The sequence below is a fragment of the Bos javanicus genome, chromosome 3, assembly GCF_032452875.1.
Source record: "Bos javanicus breed banteng chromosome 3, ARS-OSU_banteng_1.0, whole genome shotgun sequence".
Taxonomy (NCBI): domain Eukaryota; kingdom Metazoa; phylum Chordata; class Mammalia; order Artiodactyla; family Bovidae; genus Bos; species Bos javanicus.
This window is the reverse complement of record NC_083870.1, coordinates 98,527,778-98,549,855: the sequence shown is the minus strand read 5'-3', so window position 1 is coordinate 98,549,855 and position 22,078 is coordinate 98,527,778. Positions and strand designations below refer to the sequence as shown.

The following is a 22,078-nucleotide window of genomic DNA, read 5'->3' as shown; positions in this document are numbered from 1 at the left end:
TGTGTGTCTACCAAGTGCTCACATCCATGGAGCAGGCACAGCCAGGGAGGAACCTGCCCAGGCTCATGCTGCTGGACTCCTGATCCAGTGCTCCCACGATGGACAGGCAATTTACGAACTGCAGATCCTCCCATCCCCCAACCTCCCAGAACCACCTGCCTCATCCCACTTCCACACTGAACAGCTGGAATCCCTCCCCCCAGTTCTGCCATCAAATGGGCCATACGAAATGCAAGGCCATGTTATGCTATGGTAACTATTTTAGAAATGGTGATCAGGGTCTCAGGCTCCTCACAAAGAGCTGATCTTTACACACTAGTCTCACTCGGCAGCCAGACCACTTTTACGGTCCCGTTTCTAAGAGACAACACACCCATGTTCCTAGAAAGCTGAGAGTCCTTCTCCTCTGGCTCAGCACTGAGATCAACTTGGAATTATTGAGGGAAAAGACCTTCTCATGGGAGCTCCTCCCTCAAGCCAAGGGGCTTGGGAATTTCCAAGCAAGCCTGAGTGAGGCGCTCCAGTATGATGAAAGAGTGAATTACAGAACAGAGGAGTGCAGAACAGTGCCCCCCAGCGCACCTGGGATGGAGTCTAAGTTTCTTAATATGGCTTAAGAGCACCCCAACATGTGGCCCGTGAGCCTCCCTGGGCGGTCCCCTGAATCTCCTATTCCACCAGTAAGCACTCTCCATGAGTGAATAGGACAGGTAGTGAGTAAAGACAGTCCCTCAGTCTGAATCAATATCACCATCAGCTCCCAACCCCATACTGGTGCTCCGCCTGAACCCTGGGAACACCTGTTTTTCTATACTGATCTAAGGTGGCACTGTACTGCCAAGTATAGTATGAGCATAGGTGTTACGGGAAGCACACTGATTGAAACCGCCTACCCTGGCCAGGCACCATAATAACCATTTGCACGAGCTGTTTTATGACAGGAGATCCTGATAAGGAATACGGAACTAATAAGCCACCACCAACCGTAAGAGTGCGGGAAAGGTCTAAAGGAGACACCGCGTGTCCGTCCACTTCCCAGAATCCCTCTCGCTAGCATCCATCTTGGCTGAGCGATGCGTGTGCCACCAGGAAAGACTCTGAATTAGAATGATTGGTCAAAGACGACCCGGAAACTAATCCCATCACCATAAAACCCGAGACCGCGAGCCACGTGGCAGAGCAGTTCTCCTGGGTTCCCTTATCCTACTGCTCTCCAGCCGGGTGCCCTTTCCCAATAAAATCTCTTGCTTTGTCAGCACAAGTGTCTCCTCAGACAATTCATTTCCGAGTGTTAGACAAGAGCCCAGTTTGGGGCCCTGGAAGGGGTCCGCCCTCCTGCAACATAGGTACGAGTTCCTAGCCCAGCCAGGTACTCATAAGGAGGGGAGGTCGTCTCTATCGTATACAATGAGCATCTTCACCAGCAAAGAAAACTCCTGGACAGCAAGGATGCTGTCTCATTCATCCTGACAGCATCTGTAAGGCCTCCCAGGGCCCTGCAAAGCCATAGTTGCAGGTGGGGCTGGGAGCTCAGGGTCAGCATTCAACCACGACAGGCAGATGGGAACTGTTACGCTACTCAGCTCGGGCTCCTGAGGCTGGGTTTTGGGAGTGGCCCTTTGTCACACTTCCTCGTCCTGCTCCCGCCCTAGAGAGCTACACAAAGAAGGATCTCAGTTGTCCAGCCTGTGCCATTATAAATTCACAGCCTCCACTCCCGTTGGGCCCTCAGTCTGCCCTACTATTCCTTCACCTGCCAAGGTCAGCTTCTGCTCTCAACCCCTGCCTCCCTCCTCACCTTAGGTCTTGGCCAACAGACCACCTCCCTCTCTCCTTCCCAATGTGGCACTCTTTCTTAGGAGGGAACATCAGTTGTCTACCAACTCCCTACTGCTCCTAATCTTTCTTACTTCTAGTCCCAGAAGAAGAGCTATGCCTCCCCCATCCACTCCTGACCCCTCCTACTGTCAGATTTCAGTCCCTTTTCATAGATGCAGAGAGTGTGAGTGCCCAGACTCTGCAGCCAGATTTCCTCAGTCTGAATTCTAGATCCTCCCCTCACCGACTGTGTGACCTCAGGTAAATGAAATCACCTATTGGTGTCTCAGTTTTCTCACCTGTAAAATGGGGTTGAACAATACTATGTCCCTGAGAGACTGTGGTGAGGATTCAGCAGGGCAGTGCATATATAAGACTCAGATGCATTCCTGGCACTCGGCTGTGAAGCACTTCTCTCTGGGGTCTCTTCAATCCCTCCCTTTCTCACCAGCCCCAGACTTGTGATCTCGAAGTAAGCCTGGCACAGTGTGGTTCCCAGCAGGGTTTGGTAAACAACTGAAGGAAGGAATAGATGGGTGAAGAGTTCCGCAGTAACTAATTCAAGCCACTGAGTAGATACAGGGTACTTCTCTTTGGGAGAAAGAGAAGGGGAGAAATACATACTGAGCAGCACAAAGCGCACAGCCCACTAAAGAGCTAATAAAGTCCGGCCCAGGCTTTAACCCCAGTTCTCCCTATCACTCTGAGTCACTGCTATTAACATACCAACCCCTGTGCAAAAGACAAAAAGGACCCTCAGAGAGGGAATGGCCTCAAGTCATGCATGAGGCGTGCAACCAGTGGCAGAGCTAGGCCCGTAGCAGTCTTCAGCCTAAACTTTTTTTCCTTTTTGACATGTCCACACCCCAGGGAGTGGTGGGAAATCATAGGCAAGCTGAACTAGAACAAGTATGGCTAGATGGTCAGAAAAAAATAACCACGCTCTGGGTGATCAGGTTGCACGGTCCCAATCAGACCAACCCCTCACCCTGCTCTGGATGACGCTCAGTATAGAGGAGACTGAAGGATTGAGAACCACCTTCTCTATGGGATGGGCTTCACCTCCAGACACAGTGTGAAAATGGGCCAGTAACAATAATTAAACTGACCATGACTTAAACCACCACAATTAACATCCATTACCTCTGAGTGTGTGCCAGGCGGTCAGCTCTGTGGTGGATATGCATTACCTCATTCACTCCTAAACACACCAGGAGGTGGATGCTATTATGAGCCCCAACTTTTCAGATATGGAAACAGGACCTCAGTCATCCAGTCTGAGTTGGTGGAGCTGGAATTCTAACTCCAGCTCAGTCCAGTCCCTTTCTTAAAGTATCAAAAGATCTAAATCCTGGCTCCATCATTCTGCACAAAGTACTTAGTCTCAGCTCCTAAAATGGGGGAAATGATACTTACCTTTCAGGAGTATTTTAGAAATTTACTGTAATAAACCCAAGGTCTAGCACATAATAGGCACTAAATAACAATGGCTGTCTTGGGAGCTGGAGAGGAAAAGCAGAGTACAGTCATTGGAAGGAGGGGTAGAAAGACCTTCCTTGCAAACCTTCTGCATTTCCTTCTGGCACTTCTGCCTAACAGTTTCTTTCCCCCAGGCAAGACCTCTCTCACTCCTATCTCCATGGGCCCTGGTCCTGTTGAAACTACAAGTTCTCCATCAAAAATCCTGCATCCCTTTCTCATCACCCTCTCCATAAAACTACACTGATGGAAGCAGAATAATAGAAAAGTCACCCGCAAGACCAGCAGAAGGCCTTGGCATGGGGGCTATATAGTGCAGGGTCAACTAAACAATCAAGCTCAAACACAGAGACCGTACCAATCATGCCACTGAGGTCCCAAAGTGACTCAGTTCACCCATCCATGGCCCATACATTCAGACTGCATCTCATCCCCAGCAGAGGGTCTGGAGCTCAAAAATATCCCATAATCCTGGAGAATTTATAGCCACCCAACTAGTTCTCCTGGGGAGCCCCTGGGAGTCAGAATAGGGGAGGTGGGGGGTTAGGGACAGGAAATTGGTCCAGGCCCCTTCAAGGTGTTTGTCTGGGGGGTCAGGAGGAATTGCGAGCTAGAGTTATTGCATGTGAAAGACTGTGGAAACTGCAAACCTCGATGCAAATGGTTGGAATTATCATTGCCAATTAGGCTTTTGTCTCTCCTCAAACTCAAAGCAGAGCAGTTCAAGGAAAGGAAACCGTGAGAACTAGGGCAAAAAGATGAGACAGGGAGGTATCCGAAAGGCTTTCTCTGCCCACATCTTCTTTTCTCAAAAGCGGTTTCAAATGGGGCTGGAGGCTTAAATTACAAACTGCCTAGAAGGCGCACTAAGTCGCCAGGAGGTAAAACTGGTTAGGAAACTTTACAGAACCATAACGGGGAGGAAGCAGGTAAGTCCTTTAAACAGAAGAGGAACTGGAAAAGGGCTGGCCTTTTATCTGTGCACTTTGGCTTCTGAGGGCAGGGCTGGCCAGAGGACGTGGGCGCAGCTTGCTGTGTCTCCTGTACAGTCGCTAGGGCTGACCGAGGGGCAGGCGGGGCCCTGTGCAGAGCTTCTAGGAAAAGTGCATCTTCTCGTCTGGGCAAAGCCGACTGCACTCTGACCTTGACTGGAGGTGGACAGGAGTGGGAAGCCGGCTCCCAGAGCACATCACGTTATCTGCCAAGACCAACCCCCCTCTCTTTGCCTACTGCTCCCCCCTCCACCATCCCCCACAGCGTAAGGTGCTTCTGCTCCCTTCCCTCCCCACCCTGGAAGGCATCACCAGGGAACAGCCTCATCCTGCTTGCTCACTTTCGTATCTCAGCACAAATCCCAGTATCTGGCACACAGTGGGAACTAAAAAACATTTCTGGAAAAATTATATGATGATGCTAATTTAAAGATGCAATAACCATGGGTGTCTGGTACTTCATAATCAGTCAATCCTCATAGCAATCAGATGAAACTGAGAGATAGGAAACTAAGACCCAAGAAGGTTAGGTAACTAGCCTTAGGTGACCTATATTCCTGATGAGGGCAATGGTTCTGGGCCCTGCCTGAAAGAGCACTGGCCTGTCCTGGGCCCTGCCTGGAGGCATCCTAGGGGGCTTCTGAGCTGAGTCTGTGCTGTGCTGGGTGAATACCGACTAATTCTTGGTTCTGAAGGTTGAGTCAGGCCAGGATGTTCTGCGGAATGAGGAAGCTAGAGAGGAAGCTTTATGCAAAGAAACAGGCTCACAAGGTAAGAGCCATGGAGAAGTAAAATTGAGTGCTTTCCCCTGCTCTTCCTGACCTGATCGGGAGAAAAGGAATGTATATATATACACACACAGACACACATGGACATGCCCTATAAAGGGCATGGCAACCCACTCCAGTATTCTTGCTTGGAGAATTCCCACAGACAGGGGAGCCTGGTGGGCTAGAGTCCATGGGGTCCTAAAGAGACATGACTGAAGTGACTTGGCATGCACAGGGGAGGTGGATGGTGGTTAGGGACTGATCTGAAAAAAACCTGCAGGTCCCCGCCCCGCCCAGAGTCCCCGCCCCTTGCCTAGTCAAGAGGGGAACACAGGCCAGCAGCAGGGGCCACTGAAGAGACTGGATAGGACCTAGGCCACCACCAGAGACAGCTCCAGGGCTGTGACTTGTGTGGGCCAAGTCTGATGACCTTCTGGCTTTTTTTAAGGGTAGTCAAGCATGCAGAGTGGCCCTGGTACAACTCACTCGCTATTAGGGACTGCAGATTTGTGCTACTCCATCCATATGCTAAAGCCCTAACCTCCACTATGATAGTATTTGAAGATGGAGACTTTACAAGGGAATTAGGTTTAGAAGAGGTCATGAGGGTGGGGTCCTCATGATGGGACAGGTGCCCATCACCAGAGCAGTAACTCTCGATCTCTAATATAAATGTCGTCAAACTGAAACTGAAGTCGCTCAGTTGTGTCCGACTCTGCGACCCCATGGACTGTAGCCTACCACGCTTTTCCATCTGGATATGGGATTTTCCAGGCAAGATATACTGGAGTGGGTTGCCATGTCATCAAATAAGCCTCAAAAAAAAAAAAAAAATCAGAAACGAAAAGGGAAAAAAAATAAACTTACAACGCTGAAAGCCAATCACATCATTGCACCTAAACTCAGACTGCTTGAGTTATGATCAGGCAGTATCAGCCAAGAGGGGACAGTCCAGTCTGGTGACTTTCATCTTCTCGGATGAAAAGTCTGGCTAGAAGGAATCATTTGCTTGAAGGGTCCAGGCTTTTCAAATGACTGCCCTCAGGGACCTTTAAAGCCAGACCATAAAAACCAGCAAGGGCTCTCAGGTAGAGGAACAGCATAAGCAAAGGCATGGAGGCCTGATCAGGGACTGTGTGAGAGAGAGGAAAGGAGAGAGGCCTAGAACAGGTCGGCGGCACGGGAGACCAACCAAAGCAGCAAGTATGGGTGAAATTAAACATTTTTAAGTGACCCTGGAGAAGCTCACATGAACTCTGAGTAGAGAAAGGAAAAGAAAGAGGCCTTTGTTTGCAAGGAACAGACAAGGAAGAGAAGACACCAAAGCATTCCAGGATGGAGAGATAGAGAAATTCAACAGTGACCTGTGGTGTCATGGAGTCCTCACCAATGGACTAGCGATCGCACTGAACTGCTTCCGTGTCTCAGGTGGGCAGTCAGAGGCTTTCTATGAATCTAGAGGCCAAGATGCAGCATCCTGTTAGCATCCAGAGCTGCCAACACCTCAACCACAGGATACAACACAGGGCCCCAACTTCAGAACTGGAAAACATCCAGTCTCATTTTGTAATCAACTTTGAGCATATTTTGAGCTAGGTTTTGAAGCTGGGTTGATTAGGAAAGAAAAGACAGCCGCAGTAATAATTACAATAGAATGTAAAATATCTAAGCGGTGAAAGAATAGCATAAAATGCCATCACACATTTCACGGAGGTAAAGAATAGATGTGGCTGCGTCATCAAAGAAAGGCTTGCACCAAGTCCTCCCAAGCAGATGAGATTTAGAAGCATTCTGGGAAGACTCCCTGGAGGAGGTACAGCATGGAGCTGAACCTTAGAGATCTCAGAGGATTCAGGAGTAGAAGAGAAAAGAAGGAAATTCCTGCAGAGGGAGGGGGCCCAGCACATGCAACAGCATTTCCAAGCTTGGGGCAACATTCTGTGTTCCAGAGGATATTCTGCGCAGATTTAAAAGCCTGTGGATCCTGGAGGAGCTGCTAGGCCAGACAGCTTGGCAGCCGCTGAGCAGAGCTGAAGGCTGGGCCACCGGCTGCCTGTGGATTAAGTGGGCGGACAGAGAGCCAGTGATGGGAGATAAAAGGGAGTGAAGTGGATAATATTTAGAAGCAAACTCGAGGGGGAAAGAAACACGGCCGCCTGGCTGGCTGGCTGCAGGCTCGTCCTATTCTTCAGCTTCCTCCCTCGGAAAGCTGCATTACCAGGCGACCTCTTCCTGGCTTTGAGAGATGTCCAAATGGGAACTATTAACAAAGGCACGCTCCCATTTTTATCTCCGTCACAAAGTCAGGCTTTTCTTTGGCCTGGGGAGGGTGGGAGGCTGAGTTGTGGGGAGGAGATCACTGTGTTTGAGGATGGGACGTCTTGGAATTCTTGAGAACTGGTCCCTTCCAACTCTAAGATGTTAGAAGTCTGTGTGTATGAGCTGAAAAGTCTTCAAAGCTAAGGGGCTAGGATTTCACGATGTGAAGATTCTTCGAGTCCAAAAATGCCTCTGAGGCTAATGTTCTAAGATTTCACCATTCTTAGATTCCCTGAGTCTCCAAGTCCCAGCTCAGAGATTCTGTAAATCAGGAAGACTTCATGCTGTGAACTTCTGATTCAGAGACAAGAATATTTCATGACATCTTGGTCACACCTCCGGCTTTATGGCCTCACTCTCCTTTGATGGAAGGACGTGAGCCATCCTGTGAGTCTGCTTCTGAGCTTAATAACATTAAATGTTTAAGTCTGAAATTAACCAAGTCAGGGGAAAAAAGAAAAAAGGACGGAGCCTGCTGTGCTAGCAGGGGCTCTTTGCAAGCAGCTCTCTGGGCACACAAAGAAATTGAGAGTACACATGTCTAGGGGTCGGGCCTTGGGGGTCCTCCAGGTGACTTCCACACCATGTGACAGATATTTGCTGAACAGCTCCTGACCACAGGGCTGGGATGGGAGCCACAGCGGGTGCTGCAGGCTGCAGAAGCAGCCGGCTCCCAGGCCAGGATCTGGAGTTACAGGTGTGGACTAGGCCAGCCTATGCTTGGAGCCAACACTGACCCCGAGGCTCTCACTCTGTAGGTGACACTGGGGAGAAGATGGCTCAGCATGGTTGCAGGTCCTTAGGGGTGCCCAGCTGGTCTTAAGAGAGGTGTCTTTTTTTGGGGAGGGCAGACAGATCTGATAGGAAGCCACAAATAGGGATGAGTGCTGTGGACGTGAGAGGCCAAAGGTCAGTGCTATAGCAATAGCTGCCATGGAGGCCCAGCAGGTTGGGGCGGGGGGTAGGAACAGCCATTCTTGGAGGATGGGAAGTGAGGGGTGGGTTCCATGAGATGGGAATGTATGAGAGCAAGAGAAAGGTGATGTGCAGGCAGGACGCAGGGGAGACTAACACACAGGCTTTTCATGCCTCGGTTTCCACGGCTGTTAAGAAGAAAGCACTGATAACGCCCCTGGCTTGGCAGTAAACTCCCCAGGGGAAAAATCCAGGCTGCTCCCCAGTGTCTGCTCCCCGTACTATCCTGGCTGACACTAAGATGCTCTGGCTGAATGAATGGGGAAGCCAGTGAGGGGGGAGTCCTGGGGAAGGGCAGGCTGCAAGGCTGGGCAGCTGTACACCAGACTGCGCCACGACGGGCTGGGGCTCCATCCTCTTGACAGGCTGGAAGCAAGAAGCAGCAGGTCACCCACTGGAACCAGCAGGCTTCAGGACGAGTACATTAGGTATAGGCAGCAGCCCGCCATAGACAAGCTGGCCAGCCCCTCCCAACCGCGGAGAACTCAGCCTGGAAATCTCAGGGTACCTCCAAAGTACCAGGACTGCAGAAGAGCACACGGAAGTCAGAACTGGGTGGGTCCTGGCAACTGCGGGACAGAGCGGGCAGTCCAGGCCCGGAGAGGGATAGGACAAGCTGAAAGTCATGGCCAAGGTAGAAACAGGCTAGGCCCAGAGCCTGTTTTGTACTCCACTGCCCGCTTTATTATTTCCACATTTTGTGTCCTTGTAGGATGGTGAGGAGCTATTAAAGTTCAAGGAGGGAGCTCTTCACTGTGGCTTGTGCCATCTTTCTTCATTCATTCATTCCATGGTGCTGGACGAAGGAAGGGAAGCAGGGATGGTCATATCATTGTTTCTGACCATTCATTCTCTCTCTAAATCCTAATTAAGCACCCTATAATATGTGCTGTTCCCTCAGATGTATTAATAGACCTAGGGCCTATGACTATAACCAAGGAGACCCTTTATTCAGTTGTGCTGCCGAGCCTGTGTTAGGGCGCTGTCTTCACCTTGGTCCCTTGGAAAGCTGGGCAAGCCTTCAGAAGAAAGAAAGTGCGCTAAATCGTGTCCAACTCTTGCGATCCCATGAACTGTAGCCTTCCAGGCTCCAGGCAAGAACTCCTATTTTAGAATCAGATCCAATTTCTAAGCCAGGGAGAAAACCAGTTTCAGCACTTTTCAATGATCTCTTTCAATACATTTTTAAAGTATTTTTTATTTTTTAGCAAGATTCGATGATCTCCCTGCACTATAATACACACACACACACACACACATCACCAGATCATGCCATCTGACTGTTCAAAACAAAATTACGTCAGCTCTCGGAATCTTGAAAAACATACTCTGGCATCAGACACACTTATGCTTGAATCCTGAGTCCACCTGACCTGGCTGTATAATCACAACCGAATGACTTAACCTATTAAGCCTTAATTTATTGTCTGTAAAAGAGATACAATGACAGGCCTTGTCACATCTCTGGGAGGATTACAGATGATGTAATTACGATGTTTAATAGAGTGCCCTGTATGGAGACACAGCTCAATAAATGATGACTTTGGGCTTTCTAACTCCTTTGAGAGGAGGCTGTAGAAGTTTACAAACATCTTGGTCACCCTTGGCAGCCACGCCCAAGCCACACACACTGGATGAACAGCGTCGGCGTCTGAGTTAAGTCACAACCAAGTTCAGAATGGCAGCGTCCTCGTATTTTCATCTTGCCTCGGAGAACCACATAACTTAGAGGGCTCCTCATCCAGCGCCTCCACCTTACTGAGTGGGGGCCACTGAGGCCCCCTAGAGGGAGAAGGAGGTCCCCTAATCAGTCCACTGCGTTCGGGGCAGCTGGTACCAATCCCCAGAGGCAGCCAGCAGAGCTGATTGAAATGGGCAGGTCTCAAGATTGTCACAAGATCTAGACTCGAGACTCAGGCATCCCCAGGCCCCTGAGCACAGGGGCTGCCACCTCCTGTTACTCCAGCTGTACTTTGTTCAGCAAAGCACAGGCAGTGGACATGGCTGCTGGAAGAAGGTGCCAACAGGTGAAGGCGATGCTTCCCACACAGCCTTCTTTCCTTGTCCTGAAGCCTCCCAGACTCTTTTCCAAGCACGGGCCCTACGGCTAGGTAGTCCTTTTACCCTCCTGACCACCCCTCACAGGTCACATCGGTTCACATCCTCACAAAACCAGCTCAGTTGTAAAAAAAAAAAAAAAGTCTAGTCACTACTGCTCCATTCAATAGATAAACAAGAACGCCAGAGTTATACACGAGCCATTGGCTTTGGAGCCAGAGCTGGGAAAACCTAGAAGCTAGACTCCCATTCCTCAGCCCACTATCCTGAGCTGCCTATAAACACATCAGAGAAATCCTTAGAGGACCTGCCTTTACCATCCCTGCTCCAGCCACAGAGCCAAAGGAAATAATTTCTCTACAAGGATAAATTCTCCAGGAAGTAAACTGTTAAGCCCTTTGCTATGCTAATGTGCTAAGTCACTTCAGTCCGACTCTGTGCGGACCCCATAGACGGCAGCCCACCAGGCTCCCCCGTCCCTGGGATTCTCCAGGCAAGAACACTGGAGTGGGTTGCCATTTCCTTCTCCAGTGCATGAAAGTGAAAAATGAAAGTGAAGTTGCTCAGTCGGGTCCGACTCTTAGCGACCCCATGGATTGCAGCCTAACAGGCTCCTCCATCCATGGGATTTTCCAAGCAAGAGTACTGGAGTGGGGTACCATTGCCTTACCCTAAAGGAAAGAAGGGTACAAAAGAAAGTACTGAAGGAAGAACTGCAAGACACGAACAACCTAGACGCAGGATGTCCAGGGACTCCACCTAGGGCAGCACGGGGATTGCGTCCTTCCTTTAAGTCAGGCAGACTGGCTCTGTTCCTTATTAGCCATGTGGCCTTGGCCAAGTCATCCAGGCTTTTGGAGTGCCCACCTAAGAAAGTCACAGGGTTGTGAGACTCCGACAGATGAAAAAGCATGCAGAGCCTCCTGCGGGGTGCCTGGCACATGGAGTTGATTATAATCGTCCCATGGAATGTCGGGGTTGAGTGGCTTGAATGATGACCTAATCCCGGTGTCTCATTTCACAGATGGGAAAAACAAGGGCCAGAGAGGGGAAGTGACTTGCTCAAGGTCACATAGCAAACACATGGTGATATTGGGTTCAGTGCGCTCAGTTCATATTAAAATTAGAGACCAGGGCCACGAAGCTTGATCTTTCATGCTGTGCAAAGATGGAAGAAACTTTTACATAAGTCCTACCTTTAGCCGGTATAGCTTTCTTTCTCCATTTACCTAGGGAAAATGTGGTATATTCTGACTAGAAGAAAATATAAGACTTTTGAGAAATACTAAAATCAAAACTAAAATCCCAGATCTTAACAAAACGCACTCTCTTTTCAAGCTTTTTTTTTCCCTCACCATCTTCTCTCATTGCTCCCCCCTCCCCAAATATTTTGCAATAACAGTAATGCTGGGAGGAAAGAAAAAATAAAAATCTGATGCACTTAACAGATATTTCAGTACAATAATGCATCACAGATGTTCATATCAAACTGTGCACGCGTGCATACAATTTTACTGAGAAGGCTGTTGTTGCATTTCTGACTTTGGGGTTGGGGATCCCTAACAACTCCATCTGCCCAGGCTCTGGAATCGCTCCCTTCCCAGTTAGCCCATGTCTGCCCACGAGTATGGAGGAGAGATTTCATCACCTTGCTCCAAAATGATAACAGGACAAATTGGCGGGGTCAGGCACTCTGGCAGGTGGTGAAGGGTGTGCAGATTAGGGAACCGAGAGGAGTCCTGTTTTCTTTTGTTCAGGACTTGCTTCCTGCAGCCCTCTCAGGGAGCTGGACCCAAGAACAATTTTAAGAGAGGGCCCAGGCTGGTGATGGGGTGGGTGCATTTTTGAAACCAGAGATTTGAGTCTGTTTGATCTTCAAACATGGGCTTTGGAGACTGTCAGCGGGCTTCTTGCTGGCCGATGAATGGCTCTCAGGAACTTTTCCTAAAACATAACCTCGCATGCTTTCCAGCAAATGTTTTCAGCCTACCAGAGCCATCCTTTGGTTGCACAGCAGTGTTTCCAGACCTCGAAGAAGGATAGTTTTGTTGTTTTAAGAGAGACAGATTAAAGCCAGGGGCTGTTTAACCAGAGTCTGTGTGCTCCCTTGGGCTTTGGTCGGATTCCTCTGTGGTTGGTACAAAGAGGGTGTTGAGAGGGACGGTGGGTCGCCCACCTTCACAGCCTAAAAAAAGACATCGAGGCCAGACATGAGGCCTCTGAACAGAGAGGCCTCCCACAAACCTGTCTCCAAAATGAGATGGGCGGTGAGCACTAGGGAGCCTAACACAGATAATATCAGCTTCTGAGGCTGGCAAGGGAAAAGTCACTTCAGAGGGAGCAAGCCGGTACGTTCAGAGGAATCAGTGCTGGGCCAGAGAATGCACAGGATTTTTCCCTGCGGAGAAGGAGTCAGGCGTAGTCAGAACCCTGCGGGGCGTGACTAACTGCCCCAATATTCCTGCCACCGGGCCCTCTGGGTAAGGACTCCACAATTATGGGAGAGCCAGCAGGAGAACCGACAAACCCGCCTTTCATTTGGCCGGCAAATCAATCTGGCTTCTTACCTCCCTGGGGACAATATTGCATTTCCCCTGGAAAAACAAAAGCCAGAGATCTCTGAAGGGGGATCAGTTTCTGCTCCTGTTTCCCTGGTGAAGAGCTTGCAGCATCTCAGGAGCACAAGCAGGTCTGGTTCCAGCAGTAGAGCTTCTAGTCCAGCCAATTTACCGGGCTGGCTCCTTTCTGGAAAAGCACGTCTTGGGGACCACACCTCACTTGGGGCATGGGCCCATGCTCCTTGCAGGAGCCACCAACCCCTGACTCGGAGCGCCTGTTCTGGGATTGACAGCCCGTCTCAAGGCGCAGATGTGAACTCATTGTTCCCAGGGCCTCAGAGTTGAGTTTGGGGCCAGTGAGTTGTGAGTGACCTCTGCCCATGGAGACAAGGCTTTTAACAACACTTTGCTGGATAAGCTCCGCCCTCCTCCCTGCCCCCATGCCTGAGGTTCAGAAATCAGAACTGTCAACCTTGAAGCGAACACATCTCTCTGAAATTATGAACCCCCAAACTATACTTGCTGACTTTCTCTCAGCCTAGGGAGGCGGTCCAAGGGGCACATGGAGTTCTGTAGAGGCTCCGGGAAATTTGGCAGCTCTTAACCTCAACCTGCAAGCCAGGGCCACCAGACACCAGGTCTATTGCACCTCTCCTGCCTCCCAACCCCAGGAAGCATATCTCCCTCTGTGCGTCCTCCGTACAGGTACACACACACACTCACACACACACATACACACACAACGGCTACCCAGATGCATCCTCCCAATGGCCTCAGGACAGCCTCCTGCTCTTGAGACCCCGGGGCCTCAGGGAAAGTCAGACGCAAAGTGGCAACTCTCTCTGTTTCTCATCACTGTGCTGCTCCGAGGGAAATTCTTTCTTCTCGGGCAGGCACAGCAGGTGGGGAGTGTATATATCCCCTCCAGGGAGCACACTGAGACAGAAGCACACCTGAACTCTCACCCCCAAGCCCAGCATACACCAGTCTGTCCTCATACCACCACAAAGGCAGCCCAAGAGCTGCCCCACAGCTCGAAAGATCCTCTCCCTTTAAGGCAAGGACAGGATCTGGCCACAGGAGGAAGACAGTCTGAGAAGAGGAGAAAGCCACATGGGAACGGCTGGGCTCTGGGACCCAGGCGCCCCGTGCTTACCTGGGAGAAGTTGAGCCCATTGAGCGGGTGGCATTGCTCCTCCACGCGCTCCACGGCCCCGGTGCTCTTCTTCATCTTCTCAGCCTGCTGGGCTAGGTAAAGGTCAAGCACTGGCACGCCACGGGAGCGAACGTCGGTCTCCGTCAGCGAGTTCACCATAAGCATCACCCACACCGGCCTCTTGCGCTCCCAGTTGCCCGCGATGGCATTGAATAGGTAGTCAGCGTAGAGCCCCTTGCCCCGTTGCGCGGGTGTCATCCATGACGGCATCATCAGTTTCACGTAGTCCAGGTGGCGCTTCAGACGCCAGTAGAGTTCGCGGGGCAGCACATCCTGCAGGTTCTCCCCGTGCGGCAGCAGCTGGCAGCTGGCCAGTGCAGAGATCGTGTAGGGGTCGGTCAGGTCCAGCTCGAAGTAGACGCGGGCGCTGGCCTGGAAGGCTGCCTTGGAGTTGTCCGGGATGAAGTCCCAGACGCGGGTGTAGGGGACATGGATGGTGCCAAACAGATAGGCTGGGGGGTCACGCCGAATAGTCCACAGGAAGGAGTTCAGGTCCCTCTGCTGCAGAAGGAGAGGTGAAGGAAGGCAGTCAGGCTGAAGCCAGCAGAAGGTTAGAACAGAGGGGGCAGGTGGAGGTGGGGATAGAAGACAGAGACCGACCGAGGGCCATGGGAAGGAGCAAGGGCTTTGGAAACTAAGACCCACATTCAAATCCTGGCTTTGGCCTGTCTTGGCTGTATGATCTTAAGCACACTTTTTCACTTTCCACAGACTCAGTTTCCCCATCTGTAAAATGGGAGCTGAGAGCAGCCACGTCAAAGATTGTTGGGAGAATGAAAAGACACAATCTATGTAAATAAGCCCGGAGAGCAGTGCCAGGCTCAGAGGGAGTGAAGGTAGTGAAGGAAGCTCTCGTTATGATTGGCTCTAGCTATGAGTGCCAAGGCCTGCCACACCACCTGAGAATATTTAATCTTGGCCAAGCCAAACCTTCACCGGCGGTGTTTCGTGTGGAGGGTGGGGAGAGGGGGACCAAGAGTCCTGCTCTGGCAAGAAGGGAGGAAGTCATATAACTTTTAAATCCAACCATTAGAAGATACACACCAAGAGCACTTTGAAAGCAGAACACCTATTAAAAATAGCCTATTTAAACAGCTACTTCCCCATTCAGCAGGGCGGATGCAGTTTTCTTTTTGGAGGGCAGGTCTGGGGTGTCAGCTACTCTGCTTCACCAGCTGAAACCACAGATGAGAAAGTGCTTTAAAACCTGCAGGCTAAGTAAAGTCTCAGGCCCTGGTTTGGGACGGAAAGATTCCACAGAATTAGTCCCAAGAAATGTACAGGCTTTCCAGGCTCCTCCCCTTAAAAGGTGTACCTGGACTCCAAGTCCAATTGTCTGCCATCACCTAGGCTCTGAAGAGGAATGTGTGTGTGTGTGTGTGTGTGTGTGTGTGTGTGTAGAGATGAAGGAGGGTCGTGAAGACGTGGGTCATTTCTCCAATCCAGTTTAGGTCCAGGGGTCAAGGGACATGAGAAAGGGTCTCTGGTGTCCCTCAGGCAGTCATTTTCCACCCTGGAACACCCCCTGGACTGTCCACTGCCCGCCACCACCTGCAAGCTTTCCGTCAACTCATAACATTTTTCTGCCTGATTCTAGTACAAAAGAAAAGTATCTGTTGGGGTGGGAAAAGGGAATAGTACCTTACTTTACCAACAGCCAACAAATGTAAATCTCAGCATCCTGGTGAGAGGCTAGCACTGAGGACTCTGCCTGTCGCCAAGCTCCCTGTTTCCATACAAGTCAGGTCGCTGGAGGTGCACCTTGCCCAAGGTCAACTAACTGGGCTGCCAGTGAGGACCCTACAGACGGTTTCCTGCTCCCTGGTCTCCAATCCAGGGCTATTTTCAAGGCACTAATTTACACTTTGAGGGAGAAAGACTGAGGGAAATCAAGGGATTCCTTAGTTTGGAAGGAAAATTAGGAAACCTAGTAATTACTCAATCCCCAAAGAAATATTAGGCCAGCATGTCCTGGCACTTTCTTTTCCTCTCCTCTGGAATCTTCATCCTTTTTGTGAAACCAGGGGCACTTGGGAGCGTGGGTGCTGGGGTCTGGGCTAGAGATGCAGAAAGTTTGCCTGAGGTCACCGGCGGGGATCAAGAGAAAGAGGGGAGCTTGCGAGGAGTCTGGGCGTGTGTGAACGAGAGGAAGGCGCAGAGAAGAGAAAGGCAAGGAACTGCAGAAACAGTGTCAGAAGTGGGAAGAGAGGAACCAGAGGGTAAAGACGGATCAAAGTAAGACGGGAGTCCAAAAGGGCACAGAGAGGAAAGGTCCAAGCAGGACCGAAAGTCCGAGGAGAGCCCGAGAGCGTCAGCGGGTGGGGAAGGAGCTGGAGAGGGAGCGCCCCAACTCGGTTCCCCGCACGGGGCAGGAGCTCGGGAGGCAGAAGCCAGGGCAGGGCGCCCGAGGCACTGCCCGGAGCGCAGAGGTGGAACGGGTGGGCCGAAGTGGGTGCGGAAGGCAGGACCCCCAAACCATCGTCCCCGAGGGGCTGGAGTGGCCGGGCGGCCGGGAGAGTGGCCGGGCGGGCGCTCGCTCACCGATCCGGGCGGCCGGCACTGTCCTCCGTCCGGGGGCTGCGGGCGGGCGCGGGCGGTGGCCAGGAGGGCGGCGAGCAGCGGCCCTGCCAGGGCGGCGTGCATCCTGCCGGGCCTGCGGGGCGCGGGGGACCGTCCTGGGAGGCGCCCCCTCAGCGGGGCAGGCAGCCCCCGGCTGGGCACAGAGGTTCCTCCGCAGCGCGGGGCTCCGGACGCGGGATGCCGGGAGCCCTTTGGGGCGTGGCCGTATGTCCCTGCCGGACCCGGGGGTCCCTTTGGGGCGGGGCTCCGTCTGCGGTAAGAGGGGGATCCTCTGGGGCGGGGCCCCCTCACCGCGGCGCGCCGCCCGCTTGGACGAGCCCCGGGGCTGTGAGAGCGCGCCGGGGTCCCGGGACGCGCGGAGGTCCCGGAGCTGCGTCGCGGTCCAGGGGTGCGCGGTGTTCCCGGAGCAGTACCGGGACGGCGGGCGCGCGAGGACCCGGGGTTATGCTGGGGACCCGGGGCGCGCAAGGGTCCCAGGGGTGCGCGATGCTCCAGGGGGCGCGCGGTGGGACAAGTGCGGAGGCGGGCGCGGCGGGGGCGGGGGTCGGGTCTGGGGCGCCCGGTGGCCCCCGAGCGGGGCTCAGAGGGGCGGCGGGCGGCCGCGCGGCCGCTGCCCGGGCTCCGCCATGCTGCTCCGCGGCCGGGAGGGAAGGAGAGAGGAGGGCGGGAGAGCGGCGCGGAGCCGGGCCGGGCGGGGGGCTGGGGCCGCCGGGGCGGGGGGAGGGGAGGACCCGGCGCGGGGGGCGGGGGGCCGGGGCCGCGCCGGGCCGGGCCGGGCCGCAGGGAGTCCGGGCGAGCTCTGCGCCCGGGCGCGGCGAGGCGGGGTCTGATGGGCATGGCAGGCGCTCGCTCGCTCCTCTCCTGTTCCCTCGCTCGCTACCTCATACACACGCGCGGAGGGAGGCGAAGCCCGCAGCAGCCACTTCCCAACTTTCCAAACTTCCCAGCGCAACTTTTTCCTCTCCTCCCCTGCCCGCGCCTCCTCCTCGATCTCCCTCCCTCCTCCCTTCGCCAGCTCCCCTCCGGGCCGCAGCTTCCGCGCGCGGCCACCAGAGGGCGCCTGGGCCGATATCCGAAAGGCCAACTTCAATCCGCTCCGCTCTGGACTCCACTGGCCCGGGCAGAGGCAAACGTGGGGACATGGACCAGACAAGTCCTGGAGCCGTGAACAGCGAGAGAGGAGAGGGACAGGAGTGGGTCGGCGCTCCCAGACTGGCTGGAAGGCAGCACTCAAAGGAAATCCCCGGAAGCTGGTATCTACAACTTTGTATCAAACCCCTGTTCCCAATGCTGGCACGTGATTAGTAGGTGTTCTGCAGACACTAGCTGCGTTAAAACCGAACAACAAAATGATCTTCCTCAAAATTTCTTCATACTTAAACCATTTAAACAGCTTTATCCATCTATATCTTTGTACCACACAGGATCCTGGTGAGGGGTCCTGCAAGGGTGAGTATCAATATCCCAGTTCCTTAGACTTTAAAAGTTGAAAGAGCCCTTAAAACCAGCCTCCTTCAGTTCTGGAGAGGCAAATGAAACTTAGAGAAGGCCAAGAGGCAAGACCCAAGCCTCTGGATGTTTTCCAGCCAAGAGGGAAACTGAGTCATGGGCACTACTGCTTACTTATGTTGAGAAGAGTTCACTGACTCTTTCTAGCCTGAGGATAGAGACTGGAGGAAGAATGAGGTGAAGTTGTCAGAGCCCTCAGCCTACGCAGGAGGGTAGATAGGGACAAACATGCAAATAGGTAATTAAAATATGGACGGTAAGTACCGGAAGAGACAGAAGCACGGAGAAATGGGAACAGAGAGAAAAGTGTCCTCATTCAGCCCCAGGGCTCAGGGAAGACTCCTGGGAGTGGTCTTGAAGGAGAAGTCAGGGGTAGCTGAGTAAAGAAGCAGGGGCCAAGCTGAGTAAGGAGCAGGTGGGAGAGCACGGGTACCTGCAGGGGACTGCTAGCAGTTAGGCATGGCTGGAGCAAAAACCCAGTGGTAAGAATTTAAGTTGTGTCCTTTGGCCAGGCATTGTACTTGGTACGTACTAGGCGATGGGGAATCATTGCAAGACTTGAAGTAGAAGGTGGCTGGGACCAATATGCTTTTAGGAGGCCTGGAGTGGAGGGGTCAGACTGAAGGTAGACGGATCATCGAATAGACGGGCAGTGAGTGGAGAGGGCCCCGGACTCCTGGCTCTCCCATGCCTCCCACTGCTTCAGGCAGCAGGGAGAGCAGCTGGAGCATGGCCACTCTAGACGCTGAGCAGGATCACTGGGCTGCAGGGGCTGAAAAGTTTCTGGAGCTCAGGACCTAGATCTTTGGTGGGAAACCGAGAAGGTAAGGAGGGGCTGCCAGAGACTTCCAGGCTGACTCACCTGAGATTGTCATTTCTGAAGGTCAGAAATAATGTCTGTGGGCAGTTTCATCTGGTTCCACCTGCTGGGTGTCAAAGCCGCGTCGACTCTTTGCTATGCACACATCTGGTGACAGATGCAGATCAGGCCAAAGGGTCCGGATGGTGTGAGAGAACAGCCTGGCTCCGTGCTTCCCACACACCGAGCTCTGAGAACTGCAGCTGCGACAAAAGAGTCCTTTAAAGAGCCTCCACTCCTCAAGGCTCCAAAACTCCCTGCAAAGTCAGCACTCCCTGTGGCGAGGATGAGGTGAAAAGCCTGGGGAGTGGGAGGAGGATTTAATTCCACTGAGAGTGCGTGTGATGGTCTTCACGGGGACCTAGAGCACAAGGCAAATCGTAGTAACAAAGGACATGATGAAACTAAACGGAACCCAGTAGTTAGAGTGATGGTGCACATGACTATGTGCACGAGTTTTTAAAACGTTCCAGGGCTTTTTCCCTAAAATTATAAATGTTTCATTGGGTAATTATCATGAGAGCCAGTTATGACTTTCTCCTCCATGGTCCTTTACTATGGCTGGGTGACCAGGTCAAAACAATTAACTTCTCTGTGCCTCTCTTGCTTCACCCCATTTCTTGCCCTCACTATTTGTCTGAGTCAGCGTGTACAATAACACTTTGGGATCCTCACTGGTATGTATGGTTACTGATACTATTACTGAGATGCAAGAACAAACAAGCTTTTCCACTCCTAGGTACATAGCCGAGAAAACTGAAAGCATCCGTTCTCACAAAAACTTGTACACAAATGTTGATAGTAGCACTGTTCAAAATAGCTAAAAGGGAGAACTAACCCAAATGTCCATTAACTGATGAGTGGCTATACCAAATGTGGTCGGGTCATTCAATGGAATACTATTTGGCCATAAAAAAGAATGAAGTGGTGATGCATGCTACAGTATGGCTCAATCTTGAAAAGATTATGCTAAATAAGAGAAGCCAGTCACAAAAAGGCATATATAATATGATTCCACTATATGAAATGTCCAGAATAGGCGCATATATAGAGGCAGAGAGTCTACTGGTGGTTGCTTCAGCCAAGGAGGAATGCAGAGATGGGGGTCGGTGGGGAGGAAGGACCGTGGTTAAAGGAAGCTGTATTTCTTTGGAAAATAATGAAACTATTCTAAAACTGACTGTTGTGATGGTTGCACAACTCTGTGACTATACTAAAAAACCCAGTATATTTTATAGTTTAAATGGGTGAATTGTATGGTATGTGAGTTTTATTTCCATAAACTTGTTACTCCCAAAGAAGAACAAACTACTTTGAGGCCCCAGGAGAGGGTGGTCCCCAAGAATAGGGGTTTCTGTGTTTTCAAACAATTTTTTCCCCCACCTGGTATATGGTGAGCAGCCCCAGATGAGCTATCTTAAAGTCCTAGAAATTCCACAGGCTTCTGCTAACCTCTCCCTGAGTGGCTTCAGGTGGTGGAGCTGTCCTGGCTAGACCTTAGTTGCCTGGTCATCAAGATGGACAGCGCAGGGAACAGAGACCATTAAAGGTCTTCTGTGCCCAACACTCGAGTCCAGAAGTCCATGCCACTGCCTGCCCAGGGACCTGTAGGCAGGATGGGAAGGGGCACAGGGCTCAGGAGGCAGGCAGTGGACTCAGATGCCTGCCTTCTCTCCCCGGTCATATCCGGCCCACTTGCCTTTGATTGCATTTTAATTGAGTTGTTCAATCAGGTGGGTACCAGGAATCTGAAGGCTTTAACAGCCGAGGCAGAAACAGAAGCCTTGTAGCAGAACTAAACCAACAAAGTCTGCCTCTTGAGCAGATCCAGGAGCCCCCGTCCTGTCGAAGGGCGTCTCTCAGGCAGGGAGGTCAGGGGCTCCCCTGCTGGGCTGGACCAAAGGAGAAGCTTTGCTCTGAGCCAGAGGGCTGCCCTCTCGTCCAGCCATCGCCTTGGTCGTGGGCCACACTGGTATTTTCCAGTGGACCTGGTGTGGCCTAACTCCCAGCTCCAGCTCTATCTCAGATGTGCCCTACTTCTACCCACCCCCAAGCTCTGTCTTCCCCAGTCTTTTAAAAAATATTTTTATTTATTTGGGTGAACCAAGTCTTAGTTGCAGCATGTGCAGTATGTGGGATCTAGTTCCCCGACCAGGGGGAGAACCCGGGCCTCAGACACAGGGAGCATGGAGTCTTAGCCACTGGACCAGCAGGAAAGTGCCCTTACCCTAGTCTCAGTGGGTTGGAAGTTAATCTTTGAAGGTTGAAGGTCATGATGTCCTTGGGAGATGGGAAAGACGGGAAGAGGATTCTGAGACCGTGCAGGGATCAGTAGTGCTTAATACACAGTGGTAGAAAGAACCAGGAAAAAAGGCAGAGGCTGAGATGATTCCCAAAGGGTATCCATTCTCTCACAGGAGTGGGGAAATACACACCACAGAAGTGCAACCAAGGAGCAGACTTGCCAGATTAGATGGTGTTCGTTAAAAACAGAAAGTTCTACTAGATCTGGCCCAGTGGGGGAGCAGGACACAGAGGAATCAGCCCAGAGTTCTGTCCTCAGGGAGCTTGCCACCCAGGGAGGGAGACAGAGGTACCCACAAATAGCACTTTGGGAAACAGATGGGGGCTGAGGGAGAGCAGCAACCTTAGGAGAGAAGAAAGTCAGGCTTAGGAGAAAGGAGGCCAGCAAAGGTCTTGCTGAGAAGGTGATGTTTGAGTTGATCTCTAAGGATGAGCAGTATTTGGACAGGGGGTGTGAGGAATGGAAGGTCATTTCAGACAGTGGGAACAGTGTGAGCAAAGGCAGGGAGGTATAAGTGTTTGGCTTACTGGGAATGCCATAAGCTAGAACTTGAGAACCATTGAGGAGGATCGGAAATAAGACTGCACCGGGAAGGGTCATGTATGACCTTGGAAAGCCGTTCATCTTGCCCTTCAGAGGA

At 52.0% G+C, this 22,078-nt stretch overlaps 1 protein-coding gene across 2 annotated transcripts in view; it reads right to left on the bottom strand.

Annotated features, from left to right (window-relative positions):
• The window catches only part of TRABD2B (TraB domain containing 2B), a 221,284-nt gene extending 203,860 nt beyond the window's left edge, over positions 1 to 17,424 (bottom strand). The window contains exons 1-2 of one of the 2 annotated variants that reach the window (XM_061412057.1): positions 16,727 to 17,424; positions 14,126 to 14,686 (exon numbers count right to left, since the gene is read on the bottom strand). In XM_061412057.1, the coding sequence (XP_061268041.1) occupies positions 14,126 to 14,686; positions 16,727 to 16,828 (663 nt within the window). In that variant the 5' untranslated portion in view covers positions 16,829 to 17,424. The remainder of the gene's footprint in view (positions 1 to 14,125; positions 14,687 to 16,726) is intronic. The other variant, XM_061412056.1, reaches the window with a different exon arrangement.
• Positions 17,425 to 22,078: the final 4,654 nt, after the last annotated feature.